Here is a 25,331-nt window from a genome sequence, read left to right as displayed (position 1 = left end):
GACTACTACTTCTTCTTTATATTGTTATTATTATCACTCAGCGTCATCATTATTATTTTTTAAAGTATAATTCTTATTATCACTTTCTTGCGAAAATATAACTTTTAGGAGAAATAATAACATTCCTTTCATCTTATAATTTATAATATTTACTATAATAATATTATGACGTTTCATGCAATAGTTATTTTCTAGTATTAATTTCATAACTGTTATATTAAGTTGCTATAAATTATAATCTTGCTAAGGCTTTTAAATACTTTAATTAATTTATGAGAATATTGTTCTATTTAGAAACCCAAAAGAAACTGATTTGAAGAAAGAACATGGCCATAAATTCAGTCAATACAAGGCCCCAATGTTTCCTCGTCAATTATTTCCCTCAAGCCCAAAAACGAGCCCAACAAGATCAGCCCAAAACATAACTAGGTTCTCCCTTTCATTTTTATTTTCTCTTCACATCCTTTATTACCATCTTCCTCACTCCTCTTCTCTCTCTTCCACTGTTATGCAAAGTCAAGCTTCACTTTAGCCAAGGACAAACTTTGTCCCTTCTATTTTTGAGCAAATTCCAAGTATCTCTTTTGTCTTCAATGATTTAGCCAACAAAAGAGGCCAAAAGACTTTTGGCATTTTGATTTTCTGAGATGGAAAGAACTGATTTTCAGGGATTTGATTCGATCTCAGAGGACTTTCTCATACCAAGCCACATGAACATTAAATTCCCAACGTTCGGATTCGAACGGCTTTTTGACTCCATTTCAAAATCAAAATCTGAAAAATATCCCGCCTAAAATACAATCCCTACCTCTACATCTCCTATAAATACTCGCATTTGGGAGAGTTCTGGGAGGGAGCAGCCTACTTCACACAAATTGTGCCCCTGACGAATACTATCATTTTCTCGTTGTTGATATCATCTCCCAAAAACTCTAAAAGTTTCTTTGGAACTTTTGCTTCTGTCTCAGCGTACTTTAGCCATAACAGAATACTCGAACTCAGCTAGAAGTCGGATCTGTTGGTGACAATATAGAGTAGATTCGAGGTTGAAGCTCCGGTTCACTGCCCCCAAGCAGGTCCGTAGCCTTAAAAATTTCCTTCTCCCTTTTTTTTAATTTTTATTTTGAGTTCCAGAATAAATGCTTGCTTAAGAATGTGACTTGCTTTCTATGTATAAATCATACTTGAGGAATTATTTTATTGAAAAATCATGATTTGTGGTTCATTGCGTATTCTGGCAATAGAAAGTTTGAATAAGAATGCCATGTGTTTGACTAAATTCTCATATGAACTTGCGTATGGAATTTTTTTCAACTATTTAAGAACCATGTTTGTAGGCCATGAATTTTTATGGATTAACCACTATTTACTTATTTAAATGTCATATGGAAGAAGTACTCTGCTAAAATATTGTTTAAGAAAATGATTCACTATTTTAAATAGTATGTGAACATGGATCTTGTTAAGAGAACGTGTTACTTTTAAATTAATCAACTAAATATTATATGGAGTAGCAGTAGCTTGACCCAACTGATCGGAAGCATGTTAAAGTGATATATATATATATATATATATATATATATATATATATATATATATATATAAAAGCATGCCCATAGTATTTCTTAGAGTGGTAGTTAAAGATCATTCTTAGATCCTTACAAGTATATTTGCTAGGTAAATATTACGTTCTTAAGTTTTATAAAAACATCCTTTTCTTGCAACATGTATCCTATTTGAAGTTTTTGAGATCTGTTTCTTGTCTCTATAATACTTGGGACACACACTCAATGCAATCTTGTCTTTGCCTAGCTTCATTGTTTCATTTTCTTCATGTTTGTTGAAGATTTAAGACCTCTGCTAATTTTATTCTTTTATTTTTTTTTCTTTGCATGTTACACACACCGGAGCCAAAGAGTCTCAAAGTTAGACTCCACGCCGCTGCCGAAGTGAACCCTCATACCTTTATTCGTCCCTTTGAATAGCGAAATTTGGGGAGATTTATCCTCCTGACAATTGGATAGAAGCTTTATTACATTATTTTAACTTATTTTGGTTTATCCTTACTGACTAATATTTACTTGTGTGTTTGTTGTGACTATTTGTTTGTTTATAAGAGCTGGGTCTTAGATCATTTGGAGTTATTACTAGGTAACAATAAGGATGTTTGTTTTATCAAGAAGAATATGGGGTAGAGGTCTAGAAGTCTATAGTTATCCTAAATTTATCTACATTAGGTTTGATTTTTTGGGAGTTCAATAATTTAATATCCCTTTGCTTTTAAATGTTAAATGCACTTGGCTGGAATGATTTGTGATTTTGAACTTGTAAAGTATTTCCTCACGCGAAAGTAATTTTCCTTAAACATTTTGTGAATCTTAGATTTGTTTCAAGTTTAGTGATTAATCTCTTCTCGTTAGGAAGATGTTTTTTGACCCAAGCAAGCTTTAAATTTTATTTCACTTTGTTGAACTGTTTTTCTTAGCTAATTATTGGAAACTTAATGAGTTTTTAATTTTGTTTTCAAATAGTTTTGGACTTTTCTTTTATGAGTTTGAAACAGTCTAAAACAATTTTCTTGCTCCGATTGTAAATCTCTACTTTGGAATGATTTACTATTAACCCTTTTCTAATAAGTATATTCTCATCATTTAGTTGTTTTACTAATTAACCTAAGTTTGGCTGGTTAACCGTAATTAACGGATCATATAGGGTGCTTTAACAATCTTCCCTATAGGATTAATTAGAACCCTTACTCATAATCTTAAGGTTAAGCAGATCATAAAACATAGTTGATTTTAAGCATTATTTTGTAACTAGGTGTCCTAATTCACCTTTAAAAATAATTAGGTGGCGACTCTCTTAATTAATTAAACCTTCAGAATTACCAATATGTTATACTCTGGTTTGACCCGTGTTAAAATGGGGTATAACAGTTGAAGCCGCCACTTGTTCTTGGTAGTTTTAGACATTCTTAATCTGTTTACGTAGTTTTCGAACAGATTGTGTGAAAAGTTGTATTAGCTTTGAAAATCCTAAATTCTTGATGTTCATGACTTGTACTACCAGTTCCTGGGTAAAATCTGTGAAAGTTCAAATAAATTCTAACTTTCTTTTTTTTCTATAAGTTATTTGGTTGTTTCTATTAGTTAATTGGCTTGTCTTGCGGGTCAAATTAGATGTCATCACGACCAGTGATTTTTGAGTCGTGACACATACACATTAGGCCACTTTTAGGACATACACGTTCGGCAATATTTACTATTATTAATTTAATCCTACTAATATTTTGACGTGAACAATGAGCAGCATCAATATTGCTATGAATAAGTTCGATCTCCAGTTCCCTTTTCTATTCGATATATGTCATACCATAATCCCACCAACCAAAGGTTTAGTTAATATTTTCATTATTTTTATTTAGAAAATGTAATATAACTGTAATTCCCTATATATCTTAAAACTATATATATGAACAATAATATGAATATATTTCTTACCAAATACTAATCATAAAATATTTTGTAGTATTGACTAACTACAAGTAATAATCAAAACAAATAACTAAGAAAGAATTATGAATATAAATGTATGAGAGAGAACGAAAACTAGTTGGTAAGAGTTAATAATACTAATATTTTTACAATCATAAAGATTCAAAAGTGGAGTATCAAATCAATATTTAGTGACTGAATTATAATTACAGTTGAATATTTAAAATATGAGATGAACTAATATTAAAAATTTAAATCAACAAAAAATACTAAGACCAAATAATTAAGTTTTTCAGTTAACTATTTAGCGAGAGAACCCCATTCATTCTTTTTCAAATTAATCAAAACATAAAATTATTTTTCTAAGTTTATAAAACTCTTGGGGTACACAAATTTATTACATAAGAAAGGTGACAAAATTTAGAAAACACACAAAATCGATTAGGATAGTATCAAGAGTCAAAAGGCTATATAAGCGCTCGAGGAAGATTTTAATCCACAATCAAAGCTAAATCCTTAACACGAGCAGCTTTAAAGATTACTCCCTCAGTTTCAATTTGTTTGAACCTATTTGTTTGGATGTGGAGTATTAAAACAAGAAGAAAACTTTTGAAACTTGTCATCTAAAGCAACCTATAAATATTTGTGTGGCTAGTAATTATTTTATTAAGGGAAATATTAGAAGTTTAAAGTTACAAGCTTTCTAAATTTAAAAAGGATCATTCTTTTTAAACTGACTAAAAAGGAAGAGGTTCATTCTTTTTGAAACATAGGGATTATATTGCAAGAGAAGACTGTTGTAGAACGGGATTATCCATTGTAGATATCCCCCAAGAGATCGAAAAAATATTCATATAGCATGCATTACTTGAAAATGGTTGACTAAGAACTGTTAGCAACAGCAACAAGTAGTGTAGTAGCAACAATTTTATTAAGGGATGTACAACTCATTTATTTTCAACATATCTCTTCAAACTACTGAATAACCATCACAAATATATAAAAGTATAATGGTAATATTAAATTTATAAGAAAATCATAAGTAATATAGGATGTAGCGCTCATTGCGAAGCATCAGACAATTAAAATAATTGATATGGGCTTTAGTGTTATGTATATATTGGACAAAGTTAAAATTCATTTTCCATCTAATATAGGTTAATTTTGAAGAAAAAATACATTCATCAAATGGCTTATATAATGGTACAAGAATAGTATGTAGAGATTTTGACAAATAACGTCATACATAGAAATGTGATGACCCAAAAGGTCATCTTACGTTTTAGAACTCGATTCCATATTCTGAGGCCTTCAAAACCTTATTTTATTCCTTCTCAATTTGAGTGCACAGTCCGGACATATTTTCGGAAAGCTTTTATGTTGAAAGTTGATAAAAATAATAGTTTTTGCCTTTAAAAGTTGATGTAGTTGAGTTCGGTCAACGTTTTGAGTAAACAGACTCGTACTCATATTTTGACATTCCCGGTAGGTCCGTATCGAAATATGAGACGTGGGGGTATGTCCGAAATCGAATTCCGAGGTTCCTCGCTCGAGATATGAATTTTTGATGAAAATTTGAAAACTGAAAATTAAATGGTTTTAAGAATTTGGTTAATGTTTGATCTTGTTGGTATCGGGTCCGTATTTTGGTTTCGAAGCCCGATACAAGTTCATTATGATATTTAAGACTTGTCTGTGAAATTTGGTGAGAAACGGAGTTGGTTTGACGTGATTCGGACATCCGGTTGTGAAAATAGAAATTTTAAAGTGTTCTTGAGAATTTCATTTGATTTGGCGCTAAATTCGTAGTTCTAGGTGTTATTTTGGTGATTTGATCACGCTAGCAAGTTCGTATGATATTTTAAGACTTGTGTACATGTTTGATTGGAGCCCCGAGGGCTCGGGTGAGTTTCGGATAGGCTATGGTATATTTTAGACGTAGAAAATCTGGTATTTTTGCTACAGCAGCTGTTCTGGTATGCCCTTCATCGCGCTCGCGGAGGTACTCTCGCGAACGCAGAAGTTAAAATGGGGGCAATGGTATTTTCTTCTTTGCGAATGCGAAGGACTGGTCGTGAATGCGGAGCAACGGGGGCATTACCCTTCACGAATGCCATCTATCTATCGCGAACGCGAAGAAATGGGACCTAGGGGAGGGGAAATGACTGATACTCTTCGCGAACGCGTAGGCTGGGGGGAATAAGCCTTTGCGAACACGATGAATATCTCGCGAACGCGTAGGCTAATCGAGTTGCTGCTTCGCGATCGCGGCAGGCCCTTCGCGAGTGCGAAGAAGGCCTGCCCAGTAATTTTAAAACAGACCAAAAACAGAAATTCTTCAAAATTTCATATCTCTTTCATTAGAACTCAACCTAAGACAATTTTTGAAGAGGAAATTCAACACCGAATCATAGGTTTGTACTCTTTAACTCATTTACTTCAACTTCCATCATCACCCATTAGATTCCTAGTCCTAAACCTTGTTCTTTCATGGTAGAATTAGGGATTTTTGGAAGAATTGAGGTTTTTTTCAAATTAAAAATTTAGACCTCGATTTGGGGTCGAATTTCGGAACTAATTACATATTCGGGCTCGGGGATGAATGGATGAATAGTTTTTGGTCTGAACCACAAGTTTTAACCAAGCGGGCCCGGGGTCGATTTTTGATTTTTGGGGGAAAGTTTGGAAAACTTAAATTTATGTATTGAAATTGATTTCTTTAGCAATATTTGATGTTATTAAGTTAATTATGGCTAGATACGAGTGGTTTGGAGGTGGAATCCAGAGGAAAAGCGGTAATTAAGCAGTGAGTGACCAGTGGATCGAGGTAAGTGTTGTGTCTGACTTTGACTCGAGGGATTAGGAATCCTTGACTTAGTTGCTATATGAAAATCCATGAGAGTGGCGTATAGGTGAGGTGACGAGTACCTATGTGCCGCCAATTTATCTGTTTTGCCTGTTTTCTTCCCGTTCTCATTATATTATTTTCCCTGCCTTAACTGCTACATGCTTTACTGGTATTGTTATTCTTAATTGCTACTTGTCAGACATTGTTTTTATTGTTGAAGGCATTAGCTTCCCCGTAGTTTTATTGTCTCATATTATTGGCTTAAGCTGGTTTATCGGTGTTTTAGGTTATATTTTTGATTGTTTTCGCTGAGTAGTATAATTTGTGTGAAATTTTATAATGTACAAGCTTTCCATTTGTTTTAGTTTGAGGTTTAAATATTGGGAAGAGTTTGGGTTAAATTGTGAAATTTCTGTACTTATTAAGTAAATGATGCAGATATGGTGTGATCCGATTGCGCGTCACAACCAGAGGAATAAGGGTGATATAATGTGGAGGAATAAGGGTGAAATGCTATTATACGGTGGGATCGGGTTGCGCACCACAACAGGAGGAATAAGGGTGAAATGCTATTATACGGTGGGATTAGGTTGTACGCCGCAACAGGAGGAATAAGGGTGGATTGATATGGAGTAATAAGGGTGAATATTCATTTTGACATTGATATATAGCGGGATCGGGATGCGCGCCACATCAGTTTATGTGTTTATGTATCTTTCTTCTACTGTGTAAGTTATTCAGTAACTTTGCATTTCACTTAAGGATTGGTTATAGCTGGATACTGATAAGACACTTGAGTTTTGTATTCATTCCATGCAAGTTACTGCTTTATTTTATCAAGTCCTTCTTTCTGATTTTATTATGCACTGTATGCAGGTTATATTATAATTGACCTGCCGTAGCCTCGTCATTACCTCGTCGAGGTTAGGCTCGGCACTTACCAGTACACGGGATCGGTTGTACTAATACTGCGCTCTATACTTTTTGTGCAAATTTTGGAGCAGGTAGTGGCTGATCGAGAGGTCGGTTGCAGATATTTTCAATTAGGAGACTCAAGGTAGTCCTGCTGGCTTCCGCAGGCCCTGGCGTCCCCTTCTACTTCTCTATATTACTATTTTTTGTTTATTTCCAAAACAATTGTAATTTCTTTCAGTCTGATGTTTGTAGAAAATCATAGTGTGTTTATGGATTGTGACACCGGATTCTGGGTAGTAACATCAATAGTATTAGTAATAGTATATAAACAAAGAGGCTATTTACTTACTTCCGCATTTATTCCTACTTGATTTAGCTTGTTTAGTTTTAATCACTAAAATGTAAAGGAAATTTGTTAATAATAATCTAATATTTGCTTGCCTAGCAAGTGTGATGTTTGGCATTATCACAGTCCCGATGGTGGGAATTCTGGGTGGTGACAAGTTGGTATAAGTGCACTAGGTTGCCTAGGTCTCACAATTCACGAACAAGCTTAGTAGAGTCTGAGGGATCGGTACAGAGACGTCTGTGCTTATCTGTCACGACCCTAAACCCGGACCAGGTCGTGATGGCGCCTTTCGTGAAGACAAGGCCGGCCAACACATTCCCACTTTATTTTTAAACAATTAAAAGAATAAGTATTAAGTCTTAAACATGATAAAATCCCAAAATAATCGGTGAACAGTACAATTTGCGGAAATAAAACTAACACAGCCCGACATCGGGGTGTCACCGGTCATGAGCATCTATCAAAATACTACAAGTTTGAAGAGTCAACTCAAATTATTACAGAACACTAATGAGAGAAAGAAATGAAATAGGGGGAGAAGCATGGGGCTGCGAACGCCGAGCAGCTACCTTGTGAACTCTGGAATCTGCTGGAAGCTCTAAACCCTCGCCAGCAGGACCTGAAGTGCCTGAATCTGCACACGGGGTGTAGGGAGTAAAGTGAGTACTCCAACTCAGTGACTAATAATAATAAATGAAGACTCAGAAATAAGAAATCACGTAAGGCACATCACAGGCTATAAGGAAACAGAAAAAGCCAGAAAAGTAATGAAACAGTGAAAATATGCAAAGTCTCTTCAGTTCAGTTTAAGCTTCTTAAAATCCCTTTTTAAGCAGTTAAGCATGTAAAAGACATGCAACTAGAAAAGGTAAACACATAAAGAGACGCCCCTCGGGCACAATACCAACAGAATCAGCCCCTCGGGCAACACATGGAACAATAACTAGCCCCTCGGGGTATATCTCACATCACAATGGGTACCCGCGCTCACTAGGGGTGTGCAGACTCCTGGAGGGGCCCCTTATGGCCCAAGCGCAATATCAAGCCATCTCGTGGCATAATCACATAGGCTCTTGGCCTTATATCAACAAGCCACCTCGTGGCGTACGATTCAATCAGGCCCTCGACCTCATAATCATAATCAGGTGTTTCCTCACAACATAGGCTCTCGGCCTTACTCAGTCAAAATACTCACAAGCTACTCGAACAATAGTGAAACATGATGCTCATCCCAAAATATCATTCTAAGTGTTAAAACAGAACAGACATGGCTGAGTTATGAAAACAGTAGAATATAGCATGACTGAGTACAAGTATAAAGTCAAAACAGTGAGGAAATATCAGTAAAATTTCCTAAGGATTCAAATAGTTGGCACGAAGCCCAAATATGGCATTCAGCCCAAAACATGATGATAGCAAATTGTTTTCAGTCAAATACGTGGAAAAACAATCATTCGGGATGGACTAAGTCACAATCCCCAACAGTGCACGACCCTACGTTCGTCATCTAGCGTGTGCATTACCTCAATATAGCACAACGATGTGCAATCTGAGGTTTCATACTGTCAGGACAACATTTAAAATCATTACTCACCTCAATCCGGTCCAAACTCTAGTCTGCGACGCCTTTGCCCCTTGAATCGGCCTCCACTCGCGTCAAATCTATCCAAAATCAGAATCACGACGTCAAAATACGCTAAGGGAACGAAGCCCATGAAAATAATCAATTTACAATACAAATCCGAAAATTACCAAAACCCGACCCTCAGGCCCATGTCTCGAAATTCGATAAAATTTACATCAATAGATTCCTTATCTCCCTTCATACATATCAAAAGTACCAAAATCCGACCACAAATAGTCCCTCAAATCTTCAAGTCTAGGTCTCCAATACCAAGCCCTAGTTTCCCCAATTTTAACCCTTAAATGCCATTAATTACAGCTCTAATCCGTGAAATAATACCACAGGAACGAGTTTTACGTCCAAAATCCTTACTTCAATGAAATCCCCTTGAAATCCTTCTTCAAATCGCCCAAGAAGCTCCAAAAAATGACTTAGAAATGGTGGAATAGCTCAAAAATCACGAAGGAAATAATTTATACCTTCTGGCCCAGGCATTTTGCATCTACGGCGCCTTCTACCGCTTTTGCGGTGCCGCTTTTACGGTCCTTGAACCGCTTCTGCGGTTTTCACTTAAGCGGCCAAAATCACATATGTGATGCATTGCCCGCACCTGCGCCATCGCAGGTGTGGCTCCTCAACCGCTTCTACGGTCCTTGCCTTCTTAGGCTTTTCCGCTTCTGCGACTAGTTTCCCGCATCTGCAGCGTCGCACCTACGGTCCCCAATCCGCAGGTGCGGAAACAACAGAAATAGCAAAATCTGCAGCTTCACCAAACTCCCAATCTCTCCATCAACCATCCGATATCACCCCAAGGCCCCCGGGACCTCGACCAAAAGCACAAACAAGTCACATACCACCATCCAAACTTGTACCAATCTTCAAAACACCTCAAACAACATCGAACCAACAGAAACACACCAGATTCAAGCCTAAGTTTCCAAAAATCTTCCGAATTCCGCTTTTGATCAAAAAGTCTACCAAACCATGTCTGAATGACCTGAAATTTTGCACACACATCCCAAATGACTCAACGGAACTATTGCAACTCTCGGAATTCCATTCCGACCCTTATATCAAAATCTCACCTATCAACTAGAAAACGCCAAATATCTAATTTCGCTAATTCAAGCCTAAATCTACTCCGGACCTCCAAAACACATTCTGATCATGCTCTTAAGTCCCAAATCACCTCCCGAAGCTATCCGAACCATTGGAACTCACATCCGAGCCCTCTAACACATAAGTCAACATCCGATTGATTTTTCCAACTTAAGCTTCCTCAAAAGAGACTAAGTGTCTCAAACCTTATCAAATCCTTTCCGAACCCGAGCCAACCAACTCAATCACACCTAGAACTGATAGACAAAGCAATATGAAGTAGAAATGGGAGAAACAGAGCAGTAATTCATGAGACGACTGGCCGGCTCATCACATTATCCCCAGAGGCTACTGAGTTTAGAATCAGTTTCACTTCTATTCTTCTCTGTCGTGTGATTTGATCTCTCAATGCTAATTGAACTCTATACTCTTGTTTCTTTGCAAATGGCGAGAACACGTACCGCTTTATTAGCTGAGCAGCAGTCAAAGCCCCTAGTGGCAACTCCTAAGAGGGGTAGAGTACGAAGCCGACGTCGTGCTAGGGCCGGGGCAGGACTCAGCCTAAAGCTCGAGTAGCAGGACCAGTAGCGGAGCTTCAGGTGGAATTTGATGATGAGGTTCCAGCCGAGGCTGTTCTTGCCGTACCAATTCAAGTTCAAGAGGGGTTCATAGCCACCCTAGTGCTTCATGATACTTTGGTCTATCTAGAGGGATTTATGGAGAGTGTTGTTCAGATCGGCACATTTCCTGTAGCACCAGCCGTCTCTCGCGCTGCGGGTGGAGTTCAGATTGCTAGTACTTACACTACAGAGCAGATGGCTCCCCAGTTTCAGACTCCAGCAGCTCAGCCAGTTGGGGTAGTTCCGCCGGGTGTTACAGCACAGACTGGTGACGGATCAGCTATGTCTTCTAAGGCTTTATTGAGATTGGACAAGTTCACCAAGCTCTTTCTAGTTCATTATAGTGGGGAAGCTTCTGAGGACCCACAAGATTATTTTGACCGCTGCCAAGAGGTGTTGCGGAACATGGGGATAGTGGAGACCAACGGGGTCGAATTTTTTGCGTTCCAGATGATAGGGTCCGCCAAGATATGGTGGAATAACTTTGTGTTGACTAGACCAGTTGGGTCGCCTGCTTTGACGTGGGACCAGTTCTCTCAGATATTTCTTGAGAAGTTCCTTCCTGTTACACTGAGAGAGGACTATTGCAGTCAGTTCGAGCGTCTTTAGCATGGCAGTATGTCTATCACTCAGTACGAGACCCGCATTAATGATTTGTCCTGACATGCTCTTCTTATACTTTCTACCGAGAGAGAGGGGGGGTGAAGAGGTTTATTGAAGGACTTGCTCAGCCTATCAGATTGCAGATGGCTAAGGAAACTAGGAATGAGATTTCTTTCCAAGATGCAGCCAATTTTGCCAGACGAGTTGAGAAAGTTCTAGCTCAGGGGAGTGGTCAGGGGTTTGACAGGAGGATGCGTCACTCTGGTGGATTCAGTGGGGCTTCATCTGGAGGTTGAGGTACTTTTGGTAGGGGCCATCCTCCCAGGCCATTTCATTCACCACTTCAGGCATCCCATGGAGCTTCAGGGAGTCGTGGTCCTTATGTACCTTCTTTGGGGTAGTCAGCTTATAGTGCACCACCAAATCCTATCAGAGCACATCCTCTTTAGAGTTATTATCGCAGTCACTCGTCTTATCTAGGTCAGTCTCAGTTTCCACAGCCATAGTATCAGGATGGATGTTTCGAATGTGTTGATTATGGGCATATTCGAAGGACCTATCTGAGATTAGTGGGCATTCCGCCACAGTAGTAGAGTTTTCGTGCCATGATTCTGGCACCGGGAATGCCACCGCCCGCTTAGCCAGCTAGAGTATGGGTCAGGGAGCCAGAGGTAGAGGTCAGGCCGCTAGAAGTGGAGATCAGGCCGTTAGAGATGGAGGCCATACCGCTAGACGTGGAGGCCAGCTAGCAGGAGGCCATCCCAGAGATATGGTTCAGAGTGGTGGGGCCCAATCCCGATGTTCTGCTTTCCCAGCTAGGCCTGAGGCTGAGTCATCTGATGTTGTTATCACATGTACTGTTTCAGTTTGCATTAGAGATGCTTCAGTTCTATTTGATCTAGGGTTTACATACTCCTATGTGTTATGTTACTTTGCTTCATATTTGGTTGTGCCTCGTGATCTTTGAGTGCTCCTGTGTATGTGTCCATACCGATGGGGGATTCTATTATTGTAGATCGTGTCTGTCGTTCGTGTGTGGTTGTTATTAGGGGTCTTGAGACTCGTGTAAACCTCCTACTTCTCGATATGGTCGATTTTGATGTCATTTTAGGGATGGATTGGACATCACCTTATCATGCTATATTGGACTATCACGCCAAGAACCTTAGCCTTTCCGGGGTTGCCTTGATTAGAGTGGAGAGAAACTCTTGGTCATTCTACCAGTAGAGTTATCTCTTATATGAAGGATCAACATATGGTCGAGAAGGGGTATTTTGCTTATTTGGCTTATGTTCGTAATTCTAGTACGGAGGTTCCCTCCATGGATTTTGTACCAGTTGTACGAGAGTTTCCAGAAGTATTTCCTGCAGACCTGCCGGGGATACCACCCAACAAGGATATTGACTTCTGTTATTGACTTGGTTCCGGGCACTCAGCCCATTTCTATTCCGCCACACCGTATGGCCCCGCTAGAGTTGAAAGAATTGAAGGAGCAATTGCAAGATTTGCTTGATAAGGGATTTATTTGACCTAGTGTCTCACCCTGGGGTGCGCCCGTGTTGTTTTTAAAGAAGAACGATGGATCGATGAGGATGCGCATAGATTATTGGCAGTTGAATAACGTCACCATCAAGAAAAAGTATCCATTGCCGAGGATTGATGACTTATTTGATCAGCTTTAGGGTGCGAAGGTGTTTCAAAGATCAAGTTGAGGTCTGGCTGCCATCAGTTGAAGATTAGGGCATCCAATGTCCTTAAGACAGCTTTTTGGACTCGATATGGGCATTATGAGTTCCTGGTGATGTCATTTGGCTTGACAAATGCCCCAGTAGTATTTATAGATTTGATGAACCGGGTGTTCAAGCCTTACCTGGATTCCTTTATGGTTGTGTTTATTGATGATATCTTGATCTACTCCCGTAGCCGAGAGGAGCACGAGCAACATCTTCGGATCGTACTTCAGACTTTGAGAGATAGCCAGTTATATGCTAAGTTTTCAAAATACGAGTTTTTTTAGTTCAGTTTCTTTCTTGGGTCACGTTATATCATCAGAGGATATTCAGGTGGATCCTAAGAAGATTGAGGCCGTTCGGAATTGGCCTAGACCTACTTAAGCCATAGAGATATGTGGTTTCTTAGGTTTGGCGGGTTATTACCGTCGGTTTGTGGAGGGGTTTTAATCTATAGCAGCCCCATTGACCAGGTTGACCCAGAAGGGTGCCCCGTTCAGATGGTCAGATGAGTGTGAAGTGAGTTTTCAGAAGCTCAAGACAGTTTAGACTACGGCGCCAGTGTTAGTGTTGCCCACAGGTTCAGGGCCCTATACAATATATTGTGACATATCTCGTATTGGACTTGATGTGGTATTGATGCAAGATGGTAAGGTTATTGCATATGCTTCATGGCAACTAAAGGTTCACAAGAAGAATTATCATGTTTATGACTATGAGCTGGTAGCCATTGTTCACGACTGAAGATTTGGAGGCACTATCTATATGGCGTATCGTGTGAGGTGTTTACGGATCATAAAAGTTTGCAGTATTTGTTCAAGCAGAATGAGTTTAATTTGAGGCAGAGAAGGTGGTTGGAGGTATTGAAAGACTATGATATCACCATCTTGGATCATCCCAGGAAGGCTAATATGGTGGCCGATGCTTTGAGTAGGAAGTCAGCTAGTATGGGCAGCCTTGCATACATTCCAGTTGGTGAGAGCCCGCTTGCATTAGATGTTCAGGTCTTAGCCAATCAGTTCGTGAGGTTGGATGTTTCTGAGCCTAGTCATGTTTTAGCTTTCATAGTCGCTCGGTCTTCTTTGTTTGAGCGCATCAGGGAGCGGCAGTATGATGATCCTCATTTGCTTGTCCTTAGGGACACAGTGCGGCACGTTGATGCCAAGCAGGTTACAGTTAGAGATAATGGAGTTTTGAGGATGCAGGGTCGTGTTTGTGTGCCTAATGTTGATGGACTTCGTAAGTTGATTCTAGTGGAGGATCACAATTCCCGGTATTCTATTCATTTGGGCGCCGCCAAGATGTATCAGAACTTACGGTAGCATTATTGGTGGAGGAGGATGAAGAAGGATATTATTGCATATGTAGCTCGGTGTCTAAATTGTCTGCAAGTAAAGTACGAGCATCAGAGACCTGGTGGTTTGCTTCAGAAGATAGAGATTCCTAAGTGGAATTGGGAGCGTATCACTATGTATTTCGTTATTGGAATCCCACGGACTCAGAAGAAGTTCGATGCAGTTTGGGTTATTGTGGATAGACTGACCAAGTCAGTGCATTTCATTCTTGTAGCAGTTTCCTATTCTTTGGAGCGGTTAGTAGAGATTTATATCCGTGAGATCGTTTGTCTTCACGGTGTGCCCATGTCTATCATTTCTGATCGAGGTACGCAGTTTACCTCGCACTTCTAGAGGGCAGTACAACGTGAGTTGGGTACGCGGGTCGAGTTGAGCACAACATTTCATCCTTAGAGAGACGGACAGTCCGAGTGTACTATTCAAATTTTGGAGGATATGCTTTGCGCCTGTATTATCGACTTTGGAGGTTCTTGGAATCAATTCTTGCTGCTAGCGGATTTTGCCTACAACAATAACTATCAGTCGAGCATCCATATGGCTCCTTATGAGGCATTATATAGTAGACGGTGTCGATCGCCGGTTGGGTGGTTTGAGCCAGGGGATGCTTGATTATTAGGTGCAGATCTGGTACAGGATGCCTTGGATAAGGTTAAGATCATTCAGTATAGACTTCGTACAGCTCAGTCTAGGCAGAAGAGTTATCCCGACCGTAAGGTTCGTGATATTGCATTCATGGTCGGAGAGAGAGTGTTGCTTTGGGTATCGCCCATGAAGGGTGTAATGAGGTTTGGAAAGAAGGGCAAGTTAAGCCCTAGGTATATCGGGCCTATTGAGATCCTTGAGCGAGTGAGGGAGGTGGCCTACAAACTTGCGTTGCCACAAGGCTTATCAGCGGTACATCCAGTATTCCATGTGTCCATTCTTCAAAAGTATCACTACGATCCATCCCACGTGTTATATTTCAGCATTGTCCAGTTGGACAAGGATTTGACCAACGAGGAGGAGCCGGTAGCTATTCTAGACCGGTAGGTTCATTAGTTGAGATCGAAGAGTTATCCTTCGATTTGAGTGCAACGGAGAGGTCATCCTGTTGAGGCAGCTACCTGGGAGTCCGAGCCCGATATGCGGAGCAGATATCCCCACCTTTTCACTAGCTTGGGTACTTTTACTTTGTCCGTTTGCGGACGAACAATTGTTTTATATTTGGAGAATGTGATGACCCAAAAGCTCATCTTATGTTTTAGTGCTCGATTCCGTATTTCAAGGCTTTCAAAACCTTATTTTATTCCTCCTCGATTTGCATGCGTAGTTCAGATGTATTACTGTAAAGCTTTTATGTTGAAAGTTGATACAAAAAATAATTTTTGCCTTTAAAAATTTATTTAGTTGACTTCGGTCAACATTTTGAGTAAACGGACCCGGACTTTTGTTTTGACAGTCCCTGTGGGTCCGTATCGAAATATGGGACCTGAGCGTATACCCGAAATCGAATTCCGAGGTCCCTAACTCGAGATATGAATTTTTGATGAAAAATTGAAAATTAAATGATTTTAAGAATTTGGTTAATGTTTGATCTCGTTGGTATCAGGTCCTATTTTGGTTTGGGAGCCTAATATAGGTTCATTATGATATTTAAGACTTGTCTGCGAAATTTGGTGAGAAGCGGAGTTGGTTTGTCATAATTCAGACGTCCTGTTGTGAAAATAGAAATTTTAAAGTGTTCTTGAGAAGTTCATTTGATTTGGTGCTAAATTCGTATTTCTAGGCATTATTTTAGAAATTTGATCGAGCGAGCAAGTTCGTATGATGTTTTAAGACCTGTGTGCATGTTTGGATTGGAGCCTCGAGGGCTAGAGTGAGTTTCGTATAGGCTGCGAGATGTTTTAGACATAGAAAATCTGGTATTTTCGCTACAGCAGCTGTTCTGGTGTGCCTTTCATCGCGTTCGCGGAGGTACTCTCGCGAATGTGAAAGGTAAAATGGGGGCAGGGGGATTTTCTTCTTCGCGAACGCGGAGCAACGGGGGCATTACCCTTTGCGAACACGGCATGTCTATCGCGAACGCGGCACTTGCCTCGTGAATGCATAGGCTAGGGGGAATAAGCCTTCGCGAACGCGAGGAATATCTCGCGAACTTGTAGGCTAATCAAGCGACGGCTTCGCGAACGCAAAGAACGCCTGCCCAGTGATTTTAAAACGGACCAAAAACGGGAATTCTTCAAAATTTCATATCTCTTTCATTAGAACTCTACCTAGGGCGATTTTGGAAGAGGGAATTTAACACCAAATCATAGGTTTGTACTCTTTAACTCATTTCCTTCAGTTTTTATCATCACCCATTAGATTCCTTGTCTTAAACCTTGTTCTTTCATAGTAGAATTAGGGATTTTTGGAAGAATTGGGAGTTTTTGCAAATTGGGAATTTAGACCTCGATGGGGTCGGATTCTGGAACTAATTACATATTCGGGTTCGAGGGTAAATGGGTGAATGTGTTTTGGTCCGAACCTCGAGTTTTGAACAAGCGGGACCGAGATCGATTTTTTACTTTTTGGGAGAAAGTTTGTGAAACTAAAATTTATGTATTGAAATTGATTTCTTTAGCAATATTTGATGTTATTAAATTAATTATGGCTAGATACGAGTAGTTTAGAGGTGAAATCTAGAGGAAAAGTGGTAATTGAGTAGTGAGTGGCATGTGGATCGAGGTAAGTCTTGTTTCTAACTTTGACTCAAGGGATTAGGAATCCTTGACTTAGTTGTTATGTGAAAATCCATGTGAGTGGCATATAGGTGAGGTGACGAGTACCTATGCGCCGCCAATTTATCTGTTTTATATGTTTTCTTCCCGTTCTTATTATATTGTCTTCATGCCTTAACTACTACATGTTTTACTGGTATTGCCATGCTTAATTGCTACTTGTCAGACATTGTTTTTCAATGTTGAAGGCATTAGTTGTCCCGTAGTTTTATTGTCTCATATTGTTGGCTTAAGCTGGTTTATCGGTGTTTTAGGGTATATTTTGGATTGTTTTCGCTGAGTAGTATTATTTGTGTGAAGTTTCATAATGTACAAGCTTTCCGTTTGTTTTGATTTGAGGTTTAAATATTGTGAATAGTTTGGGTTAAATTGTGAAATTTCTGTACTTAATAAGTAATTGACATTGATATTGTGGGATTGGGTTGCACGCCGCAACAGGAGGAATAAGGGTGATATATTGAGAAGGAATAAGGGTGAAATGCTATTATATGGTGGGATCGGGTTGCGCGCCGCAACAGGAAGAATAAGGGTGAAATGCTATTATACGGTGGGATCGAGTAGCACGCTGCAACAGGAGGAATAAGGGTGGATTGATATGGAGTAATAAGGGTGAATATTCATTTTGACATTGATATATAGTGGGATCGGGATGTGCGCCGCATCAGTTTATGTGTTTATGTGTTTTTCTTCTATTGTGTAAGTTATTCTGTAGCTTTGCATTTTACTTAAGGATTGGTTATAGTTGGATACCGGATAAGACACTTGAGTTCTATATTTATTCCTTGCAAGTTACTGTTTTATTTTGTCCTGTTCTTCTTTCTGCTTTTATTATACACTGTATGCAGGTTATATTATACTTGACCCGTCGTAGCCTCGTCACTACCTCGTCGAGGTTAGGCTTGGCACTTACCAGTACAAGGGGTCGGTTGTACTGATACTGCGCTATACACTTTCTGTGCAGATTTTGGAGCAGGTAGTGGCTGATCGAGAGGTCGGTTGCAGATATTTTCAATTAGGAGACCCAAGGTAGTCCTGCTGGCGTCCGCAGGTCCTGACATCCCCTTCTACATCTCTATATTACTTTTTTTTCTTTATTTTCAAAACAGTTGTAATTTCTTTCAGTCTGATGTATGTAAAAAATCATAGTGTATTCGTAGATTGTGATACCGAATTTTGGGTAGTAATATCAATAGTATTGGTAATAATATATAAACAAAGATGCTATTTACTTAGGTCCACATTTATTCCTACTTGATTTAGCTTGTTTATTTTTAATCACTGCAGTGTAAAAGAAATTGGTTAATAATACTTTAACGTTGACTTGCCTAGCAAGTGTGATGTTAGGCGCCATCATGGTCCCTATGGTGGAAATTCTGGGTCGTGACAAGAAACCATGATGGGTCAATGTGCTTCAACGAATGTGTTTATCCCCAAAATTTAATTTTGCCCTCATAAAAATAAGGAATATCCTTTTAAATTTATCCGAAACTTATTTTTGTATGCTTATACTTTGCAATGAGAATAAATAAAGTATAGGAAAAATAATCTCAAATGTTGGATTGTATTTATTGCAATATTTTTTTCCATATAAACAATTATATTTTGTACTTTCCATAGGGATATCACCATCGACAACAAGTGTTCTAGTCATAACGAGCAACCAACACATTAGAAGGGAACATAGACAAAAAAAAAATATCATCCATAAAAGTCTTAGATTAGTATCATCACATTGCATATTTCTAAATTATAAGCACATAATAATATTAGCTAACTAACATGACTATGTTGATCATTTTTGCAGGTTCATATGTTTTGCAATAATTGTGAATTCACATATTGTGCTAATGTAGTGATAATTTTGGAATTATAATAATTATTGTATTTGATGTGCCTTCACATAAATAATTAAATACACTATTATATGTTATTATTAACGTGCAATGCAAGTTCATAAAAACTAATAATTAAGTAAAATTAACTACCTCACAATTGAAACGGAAACATTTTACAGTATGTTAAATTAAATTGCTAGTGTAACAATTTTAGTAAACTGATAATAAACATAAATTAAACAAATAAACGCAAATTGACAAGCACGTTGTATTAATATCATATCATAGCTTGTCATTAGTGATGAAATGTGGTATCCGCTGTACAAAATACACAGTGAAGTCATAGATTTCAAAAAACGTGAGATAAATCTTACTCTAAAACTAGGGATTTTGTTGTCCAACTTTTGCGGCTTATACTGTCCTTCACCGCACATAAGCTAATTCATTGGCCGAAACTACAAACTAATTACTACGATTATACGTATTTTAACTTGGTATAAACATATAATGCCGAATATTCTTCCACCGAATCCACCCTTAATAAGCTAGCTGATTAGAAGAGTGGGGCAGGGAGATTTAGATCGAACAAGAACGGTTTCTTCTTCTCTATTTTCGTCTTCTTCTCATGTTCGTTCATTACAACACCAACGCCTTCTAAATTATAACCCGAGTACTCAGAACTCGCTACCGTAGTCTCACCTGTACCAAATCTGCTCCTATCTTCAAGGTAAGAGCCATAAAGGGCATTAAAGCACCAGTTTGGAAGCTTTGGTAGGGCCGGTGGTGGGCCGATTGCGGCAAGCCCATCTAGCCCAAAATTTGTCTTCGCCCTGGGTCCACGTAGACTCCGTGCGGCTTCATCGTAGGCTAGTGCAGCTTCCTCCGCCGTATCAAATGTACCGAGCCAACGCCGCGACTTCTTCCATGGATCGCGAATCTCCGCCGCGTACCGCCCCCATGGCCGCTTCCGAACGCCGCGGAAGTGCGATTCCTTTGTTGTTCGAACAGGCTGACGAGTGTTTCCTTGAGAGCCGCCGCCATCGCCGCCGCACATGGTGGAACTTTGAGCGACCATGAGCACGACCAATGTATAGTTGTAAGGAACAAAAGAGAAACGAGGGACAAAAATCCACTAATCACAGAGAGTGACTAAAGGGTTTGGTCAGCTGAGAGGTTTTAAGTGATATTTATAGCTGCACCGACAGAATTTGAGAATTTTAGATTATTAGTTTATGGCTTAAGTTTTTAGTTTAAGGGGAACTGAGAATTTAATATTATGATTTTCATTTTAAGATCGTCATTTTCTTCGATGCCGCTATGTCTAATACATATCTCAACAACTAATGATAATAAACATCACTTATATAATTTTTTTAATTATTAATGCATCTTTCTTTTGCTAAGTTTACATTAATTCTCATAAAGTATAAATCCTTTAAAACAACTTCCTTTCATGTGATTTTATATATATCTAGTTATTCTTGTATGATCATACATTCATTTTAGTATTTATATTTATGCAACATTCAACTTGTAAATGTGTAGAATTTTAATAGCCCGACATTCTCTCTCATGTAACATTGCTAATCTTTAATATTTTATACAAATTACTACTGTAAATTATGTTTGACTAAACACGTCTCACCTCGATTTGACACTTGATTCTATAGCGACCAAGTATTTTAATAGGATGTGCATCAAGATTTAAAGTGTAATGTTCGTGAAAAGTCTCGGAAAAATAAGAGTTGAAGGAAACGGCGGCGGGTTAAGTTGAAAATCAAATGCGAGGTGATGATAGGGTCCAAGGAGAGTAAATGCAGTCAAATTACAGCGAAAGAGGTCCTCTGACGCCGGCGGTTAATTCTCGAGGGGGCTGGCTGCTGACAACTGACAATTGGTACATATTGATTGGTATGGGCGAAAATTTATATTTTGTATCTCGTACGACTGACACTAGTTGTATGAGACAACTTTTTTGTCTCACAATTTTGTGAACTCAGATTTCTCTGAATCCAAAAGTGTAAGATTGGGGTCTACAAATTTTTGAGACAAAAATGAGTCTCATACAACTTCACTAGTTGTATGAGACACAAAATAAAACTTAGGTAGCAACAATTATTTAATTCTTTGTTAAGTGGACTGCTGACCACCATCTTGTTGAGCTCCTTTGAAGACGACTCGAAAATTTAATTTTATCATTCTAATAACAGAGAAATCTATCTACTCAATAAAGATATTTATAAACCTTTCGACTAATTATTTTGGCGGGATATATCTCCCATCTCCAACTCCAACCATTAGTCTATTTTTTACTTTAAAAAATATATATTTTATTTTATATTCTTCTCTCTCTTTAATATTATTTTTTATTTTCTTATTCTTATTAAAAAAAATCTATCTTTTTTCTTTTTTATATATTCATCACATATAATTTATATTCATTTAATGTATTTTTAATCTTCACTTTTTAATTTTAGCAGCATCTTATATTTTATATTTGCACCTTTCAATAGCAACATCAAATATTTTATATTTGCACCGTTCATTTTTTGAGATGATTATATGTTTTTGTAGAATTATAACTTATAATAAAATTAATTATCATTTTACATAAAAATAATAAATGTACAAAAATTAATTAATCAAAATTATACGCCAAAATTAAGATATAAGATTAAATTATAAAGATATTAACATAATTAATTATCTATAAAGAGATAAATTAAAAGAGTTAAATAATAAAGTAATATGAAATAATAATGGATGAGATGAACAGTGTTACTCCAAATTGGAGTGATATTATTCATCCCCATTTTGCAGCTAAAAATATAGCAGCGTTGGAGATCAATTACTCCAAAAACCACCTGCATTATAGCAAATGCAGTTGGCGTTGCTAACCTTTTTCTTGGTTAGCAAAAGAATTTTTTTGGTTAAAAGTATTCAAACTTTTGAAATGAAAAAGTGCTTTTAATTAGAAGTATTAGCAGTTTGTTGAGAAGCAAAAACAAAAAAAATAGTTTCTCCCAAAAAAAAAAAATTCAAAAAATACTTTTGAGAAATATATTTAAAAACACTCTTTAAAAATTTGGTCAAACATTAATTACTGCTCAAAAGTATTTTTTTAATTAATTAGTCAAACATAAATTACTTCGTACCAAAAACAAGATACACGTGATAGCATGTAGTATTTTATTAATATTAGATAAGTTGGAATAAACTTTTATTTTAATTTTAACCTTGATTTTTTTAAGGGACTTTGAAAAAAGAACCTAGGAGAAGAGTATCTTTGATATTTTAGTGTTAAATCTCGGGATTATGTAATCCCAGTAATGTTATCCACCCTTAATGTGGGATAGGATTATACTTTTATTGCGGTATATAATTAATCCATGAATTATTAATTCCAAATTAAAAATATAAGCAAGCACATGATAAATAACTTCACATTTTATTCCAGGGATATTATCCCATGTTCCACTAACCAAATGATCTCAAAAAGAATGCAGTGCATGTCACACTTAATCGGGATAAAATTTCATATATGTGGGTAAAATTTTATATCTAGAGTTGTGAGATGAATATGATCTCCACCTTAATTAGAGGTTCGACATTAATCTCTAAAAATAAATTATTTTTTAATTTAGTAAAGAACATTTTCCGGTATAGCGGACATTAAGGGCCCGTTTTGTCATAAGAAATTTTTTGTTTTTTTCGAAAAAAAAAATTACTTTTTTCTGAATCAATTTTTATCAATGAAAATTTTAACTTTCACTTAAAGTTGCATTTTGGAATTTTTTGGAAATCACTTACAAAAATTCAAAAATCGCTCCAAATTCTATTCATGTCCAATCACAACTCAAATTTTCAAATATTATTTTCATTTAAGAATCTTTTTACTTTTTCGGAATTTATAATTCTTATGTTCAAACGCCCACTAAGTGTAAAACCCAAAAAATATGTAACTGGGTAAAATTTTCAATTTCGACATTTTGCCAATAAAAGTACTCCTGGGAAGAAACTGGATAGTAACTGTTCAACATCCAAGAAGACTAACCATTTGGAGTCGATGGGAACGTAATTCATTTTACACAAATTCGCAGCTACTCTACAGAATAGAAGCTATTCACCAACTGCAAGGATCGGAGTTGGTGCAAGTTTTCTTCCTTTCAGATTTCATTGACCTATAGCTAGGCTACATTCTAGGTAGCTACAATTATAGAGTAAGTAAAAGCTAGATTTCAACCCTTGACGCTAATGTTTGAAATACCTCTCATTTAAGATTCCCCGCATATCTCGATTAATAATTTATTTCGTTGACTATATTAAGTATAACATAATATTTAATTCGGTAATAAGATAAGAATCGATCAGTTAGCGATCCTTACATAATTTGATAATCTCCTATCAAGAGAAACTACCAACAGAAAAAAAAAATAAAAAAAAATAAAAAAAAATAAAAATAAAGAACTATAAGGTCTAATAAGAGAGTCATGCTTCCTTGAAATTTGTCAAAATTGTCATTTACGTGATTTTTTTTTTAAGACCTTCTTGATCTACCTATATTGAGCATAGAAATTCTATTAGTCTTATGTATTCTTTACAATAGATATAGGTGCCAATATCTTAGCTGGTATTTACTTCAAAGATATGAAAAGACTTTACAAAAAAAAAAAATCATAAATATTTTGTAAAAAATATAATTTTCAATAATCTTTCAACATATGAAGAAGAGTCTTAAAAAAATGCTTCAAGGTTAGATTTTAATTTATGTATCTTACTTTTATCCATAGTCTGTTTAAAATAGAATGCCACTCTTTGCTCAACAAGTGAGTCTGCTTCCTTGATATATTATAAATATCTTTAATTTAAGATTACAAAATTCAAAAATAATTCATATTTTAAATTTCTTGCATCGTCAAACTAAGATATAAAGTGAAACAAAGGAAGTTTTAGGTGTTAGAACTATTCCGTTCATCTTAACTTATGTGACATCTAGTAGGCGTTTGGACATTAAAATTGTAATTTTTGAAAAAAAAAAAGTATTAGAAGTTAATTAAAAATGATATTTAAAATTTGAAATTATGTTTGGATATGCAATTCACTTGAAAAAACATTGCAGATTTATGAGTAGGAAAATAAAATTACTGAATATTTTAAAAAGGTGGTCAAAATCACGTTTTTAACTTTTGAAAAACTCATTTTCGAAAAGTTTGCAAAAATTTATGGGCAAACATGTATTTGAAATTTTTTTTGGAAAAAATAAAAAAATATCTATGAAGAAACAGGTCCCTAGTCTATCTCGGAGAAATTAATATCTTGTATGAATATCCAATTTAAAAATATAATTTTTTTCTTCTTGTTAAATTGCACGTTTAGTCAAATAAGAGAAACACATACTTCCTCCGGTCCAAAATAAGTGATTTTTTGGCTTTTTTCTTGTGGTCCAAAAATAAGTGATTTTTCCAGATTTCAAGAATGAATTAATTATTTTTTTCCTACATTATCCTTGGAGTAACTAGTGTTGGAATATGTGTTATGAGTGTTTATGTGAGATAGTAAAGGTTAATATGGTTAATTTCATTACTAATTAATGCAAAAAGATGAATTTCTTAATCTGTGTGAAAACATCCAAAAAATCACTTATTTTGGACCGGAGGAAGCAGTAAATTAGACGGAGGGAGTAGTTTGCAATAACTGTTTGATTATTACTTACTAGGTAAGCCAAAAATTCAGGCGACAAAGTGCGGTTCCACACTAATCAGTACTTGTTTCATCATTATCACTACAGAATTTGCTTTTCAATTTCTATCTACTGCAGTCAAACCTTTTGCTCAGCTAGCAGCTAATTAACACAAAACTCAAATACTAGCCTATGGTTTGCACGGCAAGTGTAAGTAAATTTACCACTCACAAGTTTAAGTTAAACGATTTAAGATGGAATTAATTTATTAATGATGTACGTAAGTAATTTTGTTATAGTGAAATAAAATATTTTTACATTATTAGTATAGTTTTAATTTACAAACTATAACTAAACGCTTACTAATATGTTTGTAAGTTAACATTTCATACTTGTTCCTAAAAGTTCTAAATAAGTTACA

General features: G+C 36.9%; 2 protein-coding genes and 1 long non-coding RNA gene across 3 annotated transcripts; 2 read left to right on the top strand and 1 right to left on the bottom strand.

Moving 5' to 3' along the window:
- The first annotated feature begins 6,780 nt into the window (after nt 1-6,780).
- LOC138877160 (uncharacterized) lies at nt 6,781-7,705 on the top strand. The gene is made up of 2 exons (XR_011402496.1): nt 6,781-7,070; nt 7,219-7,705. It is a non-coding gene; the product is annotated as an uncharacterized lncRNA (long non-coding RNA).
- A 6,215-nt stretch (nt 7,706-13,920) lies between these two features.
- LOC138877907 (uncharacterized) lies at nt 13,921-14,603 on the top strand. The gene is made up of 2 exons (XM_070157551.1): nt 13,921-14,004; nt 14,106-14,603. The coding sequence occupies exons 1-2, from the start codon at nt 13,921-13,923 to the stop codon at nt 14,601-14,603; spliced, it is 582 nt and encodes a 193-aa protein (XP_070013652.1).
- A 5,180-nt stretch (nt 14,604-19,783) lies between these two features.
- Nucleotides 19,784-20,284, bottom strand: LOC104236566 (ethylene-responsive transcription factor CRF1-like). The gene has a single exon (XM_009790511.2). It carries the CDS (start codon nt 20,282-20,284, stop codon nt 19,784-19,786), a length of 501 nt encoding a protein of 166 aa, XP_009788813.2.
- Between the last annotated feature and the right edge of the window lie 5,047 nt (nt 20,285-25,331).

The sequence above is a fragment of the Nicotiana sylvestris genome, chromosome 9 (assembly GCF_000393655.2).
Source record: "Nicotiana sylvestris chromosome 9, ASM39365v2, whole genome shotgun sequence".
NCBI classification, from domain to species: Eukaryota; Viridiplantae; Streptophyta; class Magnoliopsida; order Solanales; family Solanaceae; genus Nicotiana; species Nicotiana sylvestris.
Note: the sequence above shows the minus strand (reverse complement) of the source record. Positions and strands in the feature narration are given on the sequence as shown.

Excerpts from the sequence above, each read along its gene's own strand:
- LOC138877907 (XM_070157551.1), top strand. The coding sequence starts at position 13,921 with ATGCAAGATGGTAAGGTTATTGCATATGCTTCATGGCAACTAAAGGTT. Across the intron at positions 14,005-14,105 it reads ATGTTTATGACTATGAGCTG|AATGAGTTTAATTTGAGGCA; the intron begins GTAGCCATTGTT and ends TTGTTCAAGCAG.
- LOC104236566 (XM_009790511.2), bottom strand. The coding sequence starts at position 20,284 with ATGTGCGGCGGCGATGGCGGCGGCTCTCAAGGAAACACTCGTCAGCCT.